Here is a 14,634-nt window from a genome sequence, read left to right as displayed (position 1 = left end):
GTTTGTTTATTTGTTTGGTTTGTCTAAAGGATTCTCTAATTCTTGGGGCTTTAAACAAACCAAAAGGCCAACACAACAAATCAAAAATCCGGCCTAAACAAAATTGATACCAAGAAAACAATCATAAATAATAAATAATTAAATGTAAAGGGTAATGTGTGTTGGGTACTGTAATTGATCAATATTGAAATCATTGATATTTTCATTGAAAACACCAGAAAATACCAACTACTTGAGCTATAAGCCCTTGGCTGAGAGGACCTAGACTGGTTTTTTTTGAATGCCTTTCCCCTGACTTTGCTGTTTTAGGTTCTTTAACGTGGCACATGGGATGAACATAGCAAGTAATTTACTCCTCATTAAGAAAAGAAAAGAGAAGAAAGAGTAAAGTTCCTTTTTAAAAAACATTTTATTTGTTTGAGAATAAGTACTTTAGTGAAAGTTTGATGACAATTATACTTTACACATTCAATGTTGAGGAAAAGAATAAAGATTAACTTCTTGGTGGCCAGTTATAAGTCCTGTTTATATTATTTTTTATTTTTTTAATACATGTTTATATTGCTTTTTGACTGACTATAAAGTTCTATTTGTATTACTTTCTTTTTTGTCCATTCAAAATAGAGATGTCACCATGATGTGCCATGCATAAATGCTTATTAGTGGAATATGCAAACTTTATGAGTAATTCATCCTTTAATTAATTTTGTTTAAGCAGTGTGCGAATTAGCTGAAGAAAGGGTACAAGCAGTACATAATTACTCAAAAGCAACTTGAAACAACGCGGCATTCTAATCTGTTATTTTTCTCTTACTAGACTGACTATTTATTTTCCCACTAACAGTAGAACCCCTTTTTATTTTCCTTTAAACAGAAGTAGGTGTGCAAGTCACCCCTTTCTTCCAGGAATTGTCCTAGCAAAAGCAAAACAACGCAAAACAATTATTTTTAAATGGTAACGTCTTATAGCCAAGTAATTTACTAAAATATAAAAGAAAAATAAAAAAGAGAAAGTTCCTAGTAACCGGTATAAAGTTTTTTTTTTTTTTTTTTTTTTTTTTTTTTTTTTTTTTTTTTGTGTGTGTGTACATTTTATTTTGCTTTTTTTGCAAACTTTTTTTTTTTTTTTTTTTGAAGAGAAGTACTTTGGTGGAAATTAGATGGAAATCAAATAACACTTTACACATCCTGCGTTCAGAAAAAGAGAAAGAAAGATTACTTCTTGGTGGTGGCCAGCTATAAAATTCCGTTTATATTGCTTTTTGACAAACTTAAAAGTTGTATTCATTATTTCATATTGCACTCTTTACGTTTATTCAGAATAGAGACAAGTTATCGTGATCTGTCACGCATAACCACAAAACGTCTAACTCATGTAAATCAATTCTAAAGTTTCTAACATTTTCCTCAGATCATAGCTGGTGGGCTGGATATGTGTCACTGGGTCAACACCGAATAGGCCCACCGAAGTGGCACACGGGATGAACTTACGCAAGTAATTTACTCCTCGTTAAGAAATGAAAAGAGAAGAAAGAGTAAGAGTCATACCGTTTATTTCGTTGAAAGGTACATGAATAGTATTAAAAAGTATAGTGAGACCCATAAATAGTATTCAAAATAAATTAAAATAGTTTATAGTTTTTATTACTTCCCAAATGCACACTACGTTCATTTTTTAAAAACTTTTTATTACTTTGAGGATATCTCCCTTACTTTTAGGATAAGTCCCTTACTTTGAGAATCTGCAAACTTTATGTGTAATCCTCTAATTAATTTTGTTTAAGCAGTGTGTAAATTAGCTGAAGAAAGGATACAAGCAGTCCATAATTAATTACTCAAAAGCAGCTTGAAATAACGCGGCATTTCAATCTGTTATTTGTCTCTTACAAAGAAACCCTTTTTATTTTCCTTTAAACAAGAGTAGGTGTGCAATACACCCTTTTCTTCCAGGAATCGTCCTAGCAAAAACAAACGACGACAACAATTATTTTTAAATGGTAACGATTTTATTTTAATATATATATATATATATATATATAGAGAGAGAGAGAGAGAGAGGAAATTATTTATAACTGAGAAGATAAACCCATCCCCACGTAATTGGTTGCCAACTTTAAATATAGTCTCGTCACTTTAACGGTGATTACTTTAACTGTTTATATTCTTGAGCATTATCTGATCGAAAGACTTTAACGGTGCGATTGAACTGTGTTTCAATCATTTTATGAAATGTTTGGTAAATAGACACAAGTTCAGACCTATGATGAAGCAGATAAATCCAAGTATATCGAGAAAAATCATCCACAAATATGACAAAATATTTAGATCCCCCCTCAGTGGGAACAGGTGCAGGACCCCAAATATCAGAATGTATAAGATCAAAAAGGGGCAGAAGAAAAGGAGTCACTTTTATTAAAGGGCAATTTTGTTTGTTTGCCAAAATGACAGGAAGTACAATCAAATTTTTGAAACTGAACTGAACCTAAATGACCTTGAGAAGCCAATAACTGAAGACGAGATAAGGATGGATGACCAAGACGAGCATGCCATAGATCAGGTGAGGAGGTGGCAGTGGTAGCAGTTGCAGAAACAACTTGTGAAGGAATCTTCAAGTCATGAACCTCAAACATGCGACCAACCTTACGGCCTGTCCCAAGTACTTGACCCGTCTGGGGATCCTGCACATCCACACCATGATTAGTAAATAGAAGATCTACGCCTAATTCGCAAAGTTGACCAACAGAAAGCAGATTTAGGGATAACTTTGGAATATGAAAAGTGTCACTAAGGGATAAACAAGAAGAAGAGATTGTTCCTTTATGACTAATAGGCATAGGAGTTCCATCAGCAGTGTAAATGGTGATTGGATGTTCTAAGGGTGCCTTATCAGAAAATTGGGATTCATTTGGAGTCATATGGTTACAACATGCAGTATCAAAAAACCAAGGTTGTTTACCTGAGGTGACAGAAAGAGCAGTGGAAGTGCGGGATAAAACCTGTTGAACAACTGCCTCAATATCAGCCGTAGTAAGTGAGGAAGTCAAAGATGGACCTGTAGGAACCGATGGATCTGAAGGACACACAGCAGCTGCCTGAGGAAGAGAGGCTTTATTTTGATCTTGCATAAATTTCTGTAACTTACGACAAACAGAAATGTCATGGCCTTTGGCACGGCAAAACTTGCAGTGAGCACCTTTGGAAGACTGAGAGGTGGGTCTCCCAGAGTTTATTCGCGGTGGAGCAGTGAATGCAGCAATGGGAGGCTGTGGTGAGGGTGTAGCCAATACATGATCAGATGATGTCATGTGATAAGTAGGCCGACGATTCTCCTCAGAAATGAGCTCCTTGACTGCAGCATCAAGAGAAGGAGTAGGAGACCGGCTAAGCAGAGAAGCTCTAGTAGGCTCAAAGTCCTCACGTGAACCCATCATGAAGTGCATAAATCTACGGCGATCTCGATATTTGACAAAGAGCTCAATATCCTTAGAACACACCAGTGGAGGATCTGCAGCAGAGAGTTGTTCCCACATAGTAGAAGTCTGAGAATAAAAATCAGAAATAGACTGACCTGTCTCTTGGCGCATTTGATAAAGTTTTGATTCAATGTGAAACTCCAAGCTTGAATCATTAGTGCAATTATAGCGATCGACCAAAAATTTCCAAGCAGTCGCAGCAGTTTCAAGACGAGGAAGAAGATTATGAATGGATGGAATAGAGGTATTGATAAACCAAGACAAGATCTTACTCTGAATACTCTCTCATTCCTCTAGACGTTCTTCATAATCATCTGTTGTAGCAGCAGTCTTGGAAGACTCTTCAGCATCTGTAGTTTTGGACTTAGGGTTTGGTACTGGCTTAGGAATTGAACCAGTCACATATCGCCACAGTTTACGACCCTTGAGAAAGACAGTCATATTCTGAGACCATGCATGATAGCTAGTAGGACCATCCAACATGATGGTGATAGGACGTATGATATTTCGTTCACTTTGTTGAGCCATAATGAAGAAAATGACAAAAAGTGAAATTTAGAGACCTCAAATGCAGAAACGGAGCCCAAAATCAGAATCTACACGAAAAACTGAGCAAGACAGGTCCTGTTGAAAAATTTTGACTTGATCAACGGTCAAAGTCAACGGTCAAAGTCAAAATCAACGGTCTGGTCAACGGATGACGTCACACTAGGGCTGACGTGGCAGTCCGTGAAGCAAGGCTGGCGCGTGGGCGTGTGAAGGCGCGTGAGGGCGCGTGGAGGCCTGCTGCCTAGCGCGTGTGGCGCGTGAGTGATAATGGCGGCGCATGGCGGCGCGTGGAGGCGCGTGTGGCGCGTGTTCGCAAGGCAGAAAATTCAGGCGGCGCGTGGGGGCACGTGTGAGCTGTTTTCTGGCCGTTCTTGGTTGGGTTTTTCTCGGGATTGTCTGTTCTGTCACTCAATGCCTTTGCTTTTGCAGTTGGATGAACAGAACGACGAGATCCGAGACTTGTTGGGACTGTGGGCGTGATGGCGGTGACTCGCTTCTGGCAGTGGTTGCTGGATGAAGGCGAGGGCAGCGGAAGGACGCCAGAGATGTCCACAGGAACCAGAAAGTCAGAGGACTGGCTCTGATACCATGTTAAGAATATAAAATATGAGGAAGACTGAAAGTCTGTATATTAATGTGTGTGTAACAATGTACAATAGAGAGTCTTATATAGGCTAGATATGTGTGCAGTACAAGTAAAAGAAGTAAAGTACAAGTACAATAAACTGGGCTAAGCCCAATGGGCTAAGCTAGTACAAGCTATACACTAACAGTTGGGAAGGTTTCTCACTACATGAGCTTTTAACCAGCGTGTGGCCAAGGATTTGCTAAGGTCTGTGTGGAAGATGGGCTCGGATTTACACATTGTTGACGTAGGGGATGATCTTTTTCAATTCAAATTTTCTATGGAGAGTCCGTTGAAGTGGGTGCTAGCAATTGGTCCGTGGAGTTTTGAGAATCACCCTCTGGCGTTACGAATATGGGAGAGAGGTATGACAGACACGTCGGTTAGTTTTACTTCAATGGCGATGTGGGTTCAGGTATGGGGTTTACCTTTTGATTTATTATTGGAAGAGGTGGTCAGGGATATTGGCAGTCTCATGGGTGAAGTACTGGACGTTGATTTGAAGGCGTTTTTGTCTAACCAAGCTCGCTTTATCAGAGTAAGGGTGGAGCTGCCGTTGGATAAACCATTACGTCGAGGAGGAGTTGTCGCAAGTCCTGAAGGAGATAAGGTTTGTATTGGCTTCAAGTACGAACGTTTAGTGGGCCTTTGTTATCAGTCTGGTCGGATTGGTCATGAGGTAAGGGACTGCTCTGCTCAAAGGGACTGAAAACAGGGGAGTCTTCCTTATGGGGAGTGGTTGAAGGCAGAGCCTCGTAGAAATTATGGTTATACAAACAAAGCGCGTCGTAGCCCGGGGCGGTGGAATGAGGATGACCAAGCTGATCAAGGGTATCAGAGTTTTTCACAAAGGAAGGAAAACGAGCAGAATTATCTAACAATTAGATGTGAAAGTGGTAAACTCAACGTTGCTTCGGCAGATGGTGGCGTCACAGTTGAGAGGATGCAAACATGGCTGTGAAGAATCCCGTATCGGGTTTTGAGGAGTTGGTTACGGAGTCTGATCGTGCCATCCAAACCGATTCAGAATTTTCAAATTTCAAAACGGTTTCAATGGACTGTACGCCAAAAATAGCGTGATTTCCTCTGGCTTGATTGAGGTGGCAGTTATGGATGAGGATACTGTCATCCTTAATCGTGACTTAATGGGGAAACAAAGTGAGAAAATATCTCCACCGATTTTTGAGGAATCAAGTATATCTCCATTGGTTTTCACGGTTGGTTGCGGTAACGTGAAAGGAAATAAAAATAACAATAAGGGCCAGCCCAAAAGAAGTGGCCATAGAGATAGAGATAAAGGGGTGAGTCAATCCTTGCTTAGCCCAAAAAAAGTTGACTCCGTGGAGAAGTCTACAATTGAAAGCCTGAAAACAATGATGAATTGGAAGAGGCTTACCACAAGACCTCATATTTTTATCAATTCTTCAATTGCTGACATGGAGACTGGGCATAAAAGGAAGCAAGCAAAAAATATGAATAAGGAGGCTATGGGTGTTAAGGGAGAAAAGAAACATAGAACTGTGGAGCATGAGCAAGGTGTTGTGTCAACCTTGGGATTGGTGGAGGTTGCAAGGCAACCATGCCCAGCTTGAAGACACTTCTGAAAAAAAAAATAAAAAACAAAACAAAACTTATCATGTTGAGGTCCATGTAAATCAGGAAGGTGTCGTTTGGCATTTTTTTTCTGGTTTCTAGGTATTCGAATTTTTTCTTTCTTTGTTTTTTCATTGTAACCATGTTTTTCTAGCGTATGCTAGTGATGCAAAAGAGAAAAAGGAGGGCATATGTCCCTATTTCTCTCCCCATTGTATGTATATTTTTCTCGATTAATAAAGTTTACTATCGTTTTTTCTATAAAAATAAATAAATAAATAAAAAACTACAATTTTGAAATAGAAAAAAAAAAATAGTTTTAAACATGTTTGGAATTGTTTTGCTTCAACTTATTGTATGTAGTTTACTTATATGAGTTTGTTAATGAGTTGTGTGACTTGTTTAAAATTTCAAACCAATTTTCAAACAAATAAGTTTTCGAAGTAAAAAGTTATTCCAAACATACTGTTCACACAGAATTGGTAAGGTTGGGCTCAACAAACTCATTTATAATTTTTTTCAAAAAGACAAAAGATTAAATAGACATGATACACCATTTTTATTTACTTAAAACACAATATTTAATACAGGTGGCTCAACATCATTTATTTTCTTAAAACACAATATTAAACAAAAATCAGACTCCATAATTAACCAACCCGCAGCACATGAAAGTCTAACACAATGTTGGAATAGGGATTATAAAAATGGGAAAGGGAAATCTTAAGTTGTCAAACTCTAAATCCAAAGGGCTTTACATTGATTCTCTCATTTACTGGGGAATCTTGTTAAGCTTACAGTAAACATAGAGTATTTCTTGGTCTTGAATTTTGGCAGATTTTCTTTGTTAACAAGCTTGGGATGAGGCCCTACTTCAAAGTCTGATGGTGGCTCCATGAATACTGGCCAGGACATTCTTGCCTTTTCCTTGTTAACTGTGGTCCTGTGAAGCACACTCTTATACTTTCCATTGCTTAGGATCTGCCACAAAATAATTCTCTCATAGAGTTATTGGTCTACTTACAATAACATCAATAGTTGCAACAAATCTAAGGACATAACCTTTGGCGCACACTTTGTCACAATTTGCTTATATGCCAATTGGTGATTGGAGTGTTTCAAGTGTTAAATTCAAACCATGTGTAAGTGATGTAATCCAATTCTTAGTTAACACCTAAGCAAATTGTGGTAAAGTGTAAGTATGAGTAATAGAGTGTGTCCTAGCTAAAAGGTCCAGATATCAGGACAACGCCCCATATAGTGAGCAACTTAAGCCTTCTTTAATTTGTTTTCACCGTATAGTCAAACTCGGGGCCAACTCTAGGATAATAATGGTAGGACAAGCCTAAATTGTAGTAGGATGATAACTGATTTCATAAAAAAACATGTGGCTCATTTTTCCCATATCACCCCCAACATATAGGAGTAATGGAAGCCCAACCAAATGGAAATCTTAAATTATATATATATATATATATATGTATATATTTTAACCATAGACAATTAATTTCCCCAAACAATTTGATATTTTAGTTTTTGTAAACAAAATTTCAATATTAGCTATCTAATCTTTTAGTAATCCACATACCAAACAATATCTCACACACTCTAGATCTCTCTCTCAACACCAAAATCAAAATTGAAATTTAGATTTTTTAAGTTTCATAACTATGGATTGGCTTACCCAAGGTAAAGTAACACTCATTTAAAAATAAATAAATTTTCAATGTTTTTGTTAAATTTTATATTTGAACCATGATGTTTGATTCTTTATATGAAATTATTATTGATTTGGTTATTATTAATTCATCAAGTTATGTGTTTAATCTAAATTTTCTTGGAAAGATTAAGGCAACTGGGAGATCTGATATTAAAGTTAAGTTGCAATAATTTCTTTAATAGATCAGATTTTATTATTCTATGCTTTGATTTTTTTTGTCATATTATAATATTTTAGATAGTGTTTTATTATTTGTAAATACTTTTTAATGATAAATGTTTACTAAAATATTTTAATCAAAGCAGAGAGAGAGAGATTAATGATAAAAATAAAATGTATCATAATGATGTTCAAAGACATAATATAGCATCCATAAAAAAAGGATACAATATAACAATTCTTGATTATATAAAAGCTTAGATTTTTTTCCCCAAATGTATGTCACTTATTAAATTTTATTGACAATTCTTGTTATAATTGTAAATATAAAAATAAAATTGATAAAATCCTACTTAAAATTGATTATATCATAAGAAGATTATGTATATTATATATTATCTATTGAAAATGAGATATTAGTAAAACTTAAATACAAAAATTCAATTGTTAATTTTGCATTTCAAAAACAAGAAGAATTGATTTTAAATAAAAAAAATTAGGCAAAACTACAATGTTGGTCCCTTAAGTTTACTTGTTGAGCTCTTTTGGTCCCTAAAGTTTTAAATAAATACTATTGGTCCTTGAAGTTTTAAATATAAGTGTTATTGATTCCTTCATTAACTTCCGTTAGTTTATTTGCTTATGTGTTAAATGGAGTAATGGTTTAGCATGTTTTAAGTGATGTGGCATTGTCAACTTATATATATTATTAAAAATTTACACATCACATTATATACATCAAAATTGGGTAAACCCAAATAATATGGGTCTTCAACACATCAAAATGGGGTCTTTTTCCAAATTCAAAGTTTCTGGATTTTTTTTTTTCCATTTTTCTTTGTTTTCTTAGAATCCAAACATGGTCTAGAAATATGTCTCATTCAAAATCAGATAACTATATCTATACTACTATTTAAGGGGCTTCTCTTAAACATGGTCTAGAATAAGGATTTTGTACAGGATTTTGCTACTTCGGATCTCCGCCGCTATAGTAGTAGCAATAGAAGAAGACACACAAAGTAGAAACTAGAATCTAAATTGAGTAAACTATCTCACTTCTAGAAGTAGCACGATTCGCAAGGTGGGTAGATGCAACATGGTTTTCGATTACAAGATCCAATAATGCACTAGTAGCACTTTGGTCATCTTTTTGTGAGCCAATATTTAGGTACCATAGCTGAAAAATATAGAAACTGACATATTTCTTGGTCCTGTTTGGATTCCAAGAAAATGGAGGAAAAGATAAATAAATCAACTTTGAATTTGGAGAAAGACCTGGTTTTAATGGGTTTGATGTGTCAAAGACCTACATTATTTGGGTTTACCTGATTTTATGTCTATAATGTATTGTGTAATTTTTAAATAATAAATAGGTTACCACATCACTTAAAACATACTGTGTCATTACTTCGTTAGACACATAGGCAAACAAATCAATAGATGTTAACGAATGAACCAATAACACTCATATTTAAAACTTTGGGGACTAATAGCGCTCACTTGAAACTTTAGGGACCAAAAATGTTCAACAGATAAATTTTAGGGACCAACTATATAGTTTCGCCAAAAAATTATAATATATAAATTTAAATAAATTTAATTTAATTGACATAAAATTAAAAAGAAAAAAAATTAAAACCTCAATAAAATTTCTCGCCTTTGACCTTAAAATGTATCTAGCTACCCTGATTAGACTCGATTGATAGGTTCATATTATTTTTTCGCCGTGGCATTTTATTTCTGCATCATTTCTAGATGTTTCACTTTTTTTTTTTGAATGATTAATATCCATCAAACTACCTCGATTTGGTCCCCAATGTGGATAACCAGGGCATTGGGGATGTACTTGACATCATACCAACGGACATCTCTGGAAGCCTGGAGACCTTCAACATCGTTTGGCACAAGAATGGTGATGGTGCACATATCAGTATGAGCCACCACACCTAGAGCCAGATCAGGACGTGGACACGGAGGGTAGTAGTTGATCTTGAGAAGGTACTCCGAGTTATCACCACCTGCAGCCTCCTTTAACTCATGCCCTTCAAGCCCTAAACCCAATGATAGGCTCTTGAACAGCTTGTCCACCACTCCATGCAGGTGCTTGGCATATTCCTCATTGGCCTCCCCGCCATGACAGCCACAAACAGCCCTTTAAAAACGTAGTGATAATTGAATCTAAGAATTTAGGTCAATTTTTTGGATTTGTATATATGCATTCATCCATGGAAAGAATGAAAAAAAAGTTAAAGCTTTGTTTCTTTACCAATTAAAGACTACTTTCCTTAATTTTTAATTGTTGTAAAAACTACAGTGACCTGGCTGGAGGGGGATTGAATGCAACCATAACATATTTGGGTTCAATTGCTGGTGTATATATAAACACGAGAAAGTAGCTGTGGCAAAAGTTGTCAATGGTGGAGATGTTGACCCATGAATCTACTAATTTTTCTTCACCACTCACAACTCGTTACGTGGCAAGTCCTGGTAAATGTTGTGAAACTTTTTATGGTACTAGTATTTTGTAAAAATGTTGTAAAATAGTTTGTGTCTATAGTATTACTCTTTCTCATAGACATAGGTAATAAAGGGATGGAGGTCATGGAGCCACGCTAAACTAATCGGCAAAAAAGCCAATTAGTGAAAGCTATTTTCTTGCCTTTTTGGTTGCTTTCTTTCAATTAATTAATGAATTGGGTTTTTTCCCCCTTTTGTTTGATAATTAGTAAAATACTAACAAACGGATTCAGGGGCAATCTATGGCAGAGGGAGTGGGGGCTAGGGCCCATGCCTCCCTTGACATTTCAAAAATCCTCATTCCCAGTATTTTAAGTATTAAAAAAAAAAAAAAAAAATCTTGGACAAAAATTTCAATAATGCTCCCTAAATTTTTACTAAAAACATATAATGCATTTATATTATTGACTACTGCATTTTTTTTATTCTAAAAAATTACTCTTACGTCATATATAGCTCATTAAATTAAAATATATTTTATGTATACCATATGTAATTTAATTATCTTTTATTTCTATTAAATTGATTTGTATATTTTTAGACATGTCAAGACTTAACTTTTTTTTTTGGCAAAGATATAAGCACATATTTAATGTAAATATTTTTTGTTTACGTAAAAAAAAAAATCATATGTTAAATCAAAATTACAAACATTTCATGTATAATCAATAAATAAATAAATATATGTCTATGTTATTCTTTGAATTTAATTATATATATATATATATATATATTAATATATATATAAAACTTGATTGCCTAAAAAAATTTCTGGCTCCGCTATGCAATATTACACAAGGTGCAATTGTATGTATCTAATGAATAATGACCGAATTGAAGTTAAAAAGAAAAAAATCTAGGACTTCAAAATTTTTTCACAACTATGACGTGATAGGCGAAGAAAAATGGTGGGTTTATGCGTAAGTGATGACAAGTGATAATTAACCATTCACAGTCTGCCACGTTAGAGTTGTAACAAAAAAATTGTGAAATATAATTTATGATGTTAAAAAGTTTTCCCTCTTGTGGTTTTTTTTTTTTATTTTATATTTTTTATATTTTTTTATTTCCTCTCTAAATTAGGCAATCAGTTTTGACACTTTTTTCACATCATGGATGAGGTGTGGATATTAATATTTGGCATGAAAAGTATGGACATTGATGGCCAATTTGGAAGTTTAGAGAGGGAGGAGAGTAGAGGGGAGGAGCGTAGTGGGAAAGAAAGTAGAGGAGAATAGTTCCCCTTCACTTTGTTTGAATGTTTTTAAAATTAGTAAGGAGGAAGGGAGTAATTAGCCATTTCCATTGTTTGGATGTTTTAAAAATTAGGATGGAGAGGAGAGGAAATTATTAAAATAGACAAATTTATACCTATTAGAAAATGGACTTGCAACATTGATCTATTATTAATTTAGAAATGGTAAATTGAGAAATTTATGTAGTCAATAATTTATCTATTCTACTCTCCCTCCAAATCTCTCCAATTTGGAAGAATTAAAAATAAGGGGTTAGAGGTGATTGAAACCCCTCCAAACCCCTCCAAATTTCTCTCTCTCATTCCTCAAAAAACTTTCAAATAAGGTAATTGAATTACTCTCCCTCCCTCTACTCTACTTTCCTCCTTTTTTTAACTTCCAAACGACCTATGAGTGACGTAATGTAGATCTGGGCAAGAGTTATAGCTATAACCGAATCATAGTGGCTTCACGAGATCAATGTATAGTGTGTGCATGGCCTCTTGTCCCTATTCCATTAATGTGCACCTATTCCTGAACCTACCAAAGTGAACAAATCCAGCTGGCAGCAGCTAGGCCTTCTTTAGGACCAGATTTTCCTTGTAATCCTTTACAATATAATTTCATGCTTTTCACTTCAAACTCGTAGATGCAGCACCGAAATGCATGAAAAACAATTGATTAATTCATAATGTGTGCAAAAAAAAAAAAAAAATAACACCAAAAGAAAATTAATTAAAGAATATAACTATATATAGTTAGTGATGATGAAAAATATTAATGAGATACGTACTACCATATATATATATTGATTATTCAAACCTGTAAAAAGCTGGGTTCTCAGGCCAGAACTGGTAGTTAATGGCAGAAAGAGGCCATATCTTATGGAACAAATGGTCAACCCATGCTTTCTTCCCTTCCACTTCTTTCTGAAGCGCTGTGCCATAGCCTTCCATGGACTTAGAGCCTGAAGGCTTAGCATAAACCTCTTTTTCCTCTTGAGAAAGCTCAAAGAAACCCTTCCCAGCAGCCTGCAACTTGGCTATGGCCTCGCTAGGAATTTCATGGTTCACAATTTGGAACCATGAAATGGTCGTTATCTTCTCATCGATCAATTGCACTGAGGACCTTTTCCTCATTTGGGTCACTGTAATCAATGGTTGGGACCTCAAGGACAGCCCCATGGACAGTTGTGATCCCAGGTTGCTCAGTCTCTAACCTAATGAACGAATCAGGGATTGTTTCTATAAGCTCCAAGGACGGGCTTGATGGGTCAAACCACTATTTGGGCTCACAATCTATTTATTTGGTGGGTTTGAGTATCCTACTTTGGGTTGTCCTAGGCTAAGGGACCCAATGCAAACACTTTTCTCCCTTTTTCTCAACGTTAACTCCTCTCTCTCTCTCTCTCTCTCTCTCTTTCTTTCTTACTCTCTTCTTTCCCTAAGAATTGCATCCCCCAACTATCCATTCATTTCTCTTATTTATAGCCTTCGTTAATGGGGTGATCATCATTAGCTTCTCCCGTAGTGCAAAGAAGGGTCCAATGTCAATGGGCTTAAGTGGGTTTTTAGGTACGAGTGGCCTTGGAAATGGTTCCCACTTCAGTTAATGTGTTTGGCAGCGGAGTTTCCTAAGGTTCTGCCATACACGTAAACGGTGATGTGTCCGGGCGATGTGACTGAGCATGTGTATAGTTACCGGGAATGGTTTCCTGAGCATCCTGTGAGCAGGACGTATGCGATCCGCTTTCTAAGTGTCCTGACAATACTCAATCCACGTTGGTGGCTATTCGTGGGTCTGGACCGGGGCCTTTGTCGATGTGAAGATTAGATCCTTGGCCCATATCATTGATTCATGGTCCAAGGCCCAATATGAATTTGGGCGTTTAGGTGCCGTATAGTTTCCTTTGAAGATTTAGCAATGTCTTGCACTCTCTCCGCCCCCATCACTACTATTTTTCTTCCTAGTAAGAAAATATTTGTGAGAGGTTTCGGGTGTGTCTTTGTTCTTTTTCAATCTGCCTTTCCATCCCAATTCCTTTTTTTACGGGTAGTCGTAACTGGTCAACCATAATTAGTGTTTGGACTTTTGGACTACGAGAGGATAAAAAGGCACGAATTAAAAAGGGATGGGTGGACATGCGTGATCTATTTCTGACCCTTCAATTTTTAATGTTAGACTAATAATAACCTTTTGTCTATATTTCTGTTCCTTCTATGGTTCCTCAACAAAAAAATATACTATATAATATTAGTATCTGTTTCCTTGATTGTGAATGTCAACTATAACTATGAGTACCTTTGGGTTTTATTTGGGTGAAAGTCAACCAATGTCGTAGTTGTTAGAAAATAATTTTAGAAAATTTTTATGTGAGAAAGAAAAAAAAAAAGGTAACCCATTTTTTTTTAACCGTTTCTTTTATATATATATATATATATATATTTATAAAAATTGTATTAAAACTTTTTTAGATCGAATACATTAACAAATACCTAAAGGAAGCCATTAACGGAACTCTTTATTTACTTATTTTCGACTTTTTGTTTCAGTTTTTCATTTTTTTAAATTAATTTAGCTTTTAGTTTTTCGAAATTAAGATAGCATTTAGCTTATTGTCACATATTTAATAATAAAATTATCAAAAACCATATTTTTTTAAAAATACTATATAAATAAGCTATATATATATATATATATATATGGACTTTTTTTTATGAACATATCTATAGTCATGGACGAGGGATTGGCAAGACTATCAAA

General features: G+C 35.3%; 1 protein-coding gene and 1 pseudogene across 1 annotated transcript; both read right to left on the bottom strand.

The window, feature by feature from the left end:
• Positions 1-710: 710 nt before the first annotated feature.
• LOC115961808 lies at positions 711-3,530 on the bottom strand. The gene is made up of 4 exons (XM_031080722.1): positions 2,957-3,530; positions 2,492-2,719; positions 843-914; positions 711-730 (listed from the first exon to the last, which is right to left on the bottom strand). Exons 1-4 carry the CDS (start codon positions 3,528-3,530, stop codon positions 711-713), a joined length of 894 nt encoding a protein of 297 aa, XP_030936582.1.
• A 3,482-nt stretch (positions 3,531-7,012) lies between these two features.
• Positions 7,013-13,869, bottom strand: LOC115959658 (annotated as a pseudogene).
• Between the last annotated feature and the right edge of the window lie 765 nt (positions 13,870-14,634).

This window comes from Quercus lobata, chromosome 9 (genome assembly GCF_001633185.2).
Source record: "Quercus lobata isolate SW786 chromosome 9, ValleyOak3.0 Primary Assembly, whole genome shotgun sequence".
In the NCBI taxonomy this organism is placed as follows: domain Eukaryota; kingdom Viridiplantae; phylum Streptophyta; class Magnoliopsida; order Fagales; family Fagaceae; genus Quercus; species Quercus lobata.
This window is presented reverse-complemented; position numbering and strand designations above follow the sequence as displayed.

Excerpts from the sequence above, each read along its gene's own strand:
- LOC115961808 (XM_031080722.1), bottom strand. The coding sequence starts at position 3,530 with ATGTGGGAACAACTCTCTGCTGCAGATCCTCCACTGGTGTGTTCTAAG. Across the intron at positions 2,720-2,956 it reads TGCTCTTTCTGTCACCTCAG|GCGTAGATCTTCTATTTACT; the intron begins GTAAACAACCTT and ends TTTGCGAATTAG. Across the intron at positions 915-2,491 it reads TCAGTTATTGGCTTCTCAAG|GACAATTCCTGGAAGAAAGG; the intron begins GTCATTTAGGTT and ends TGCTTTTGCTAG.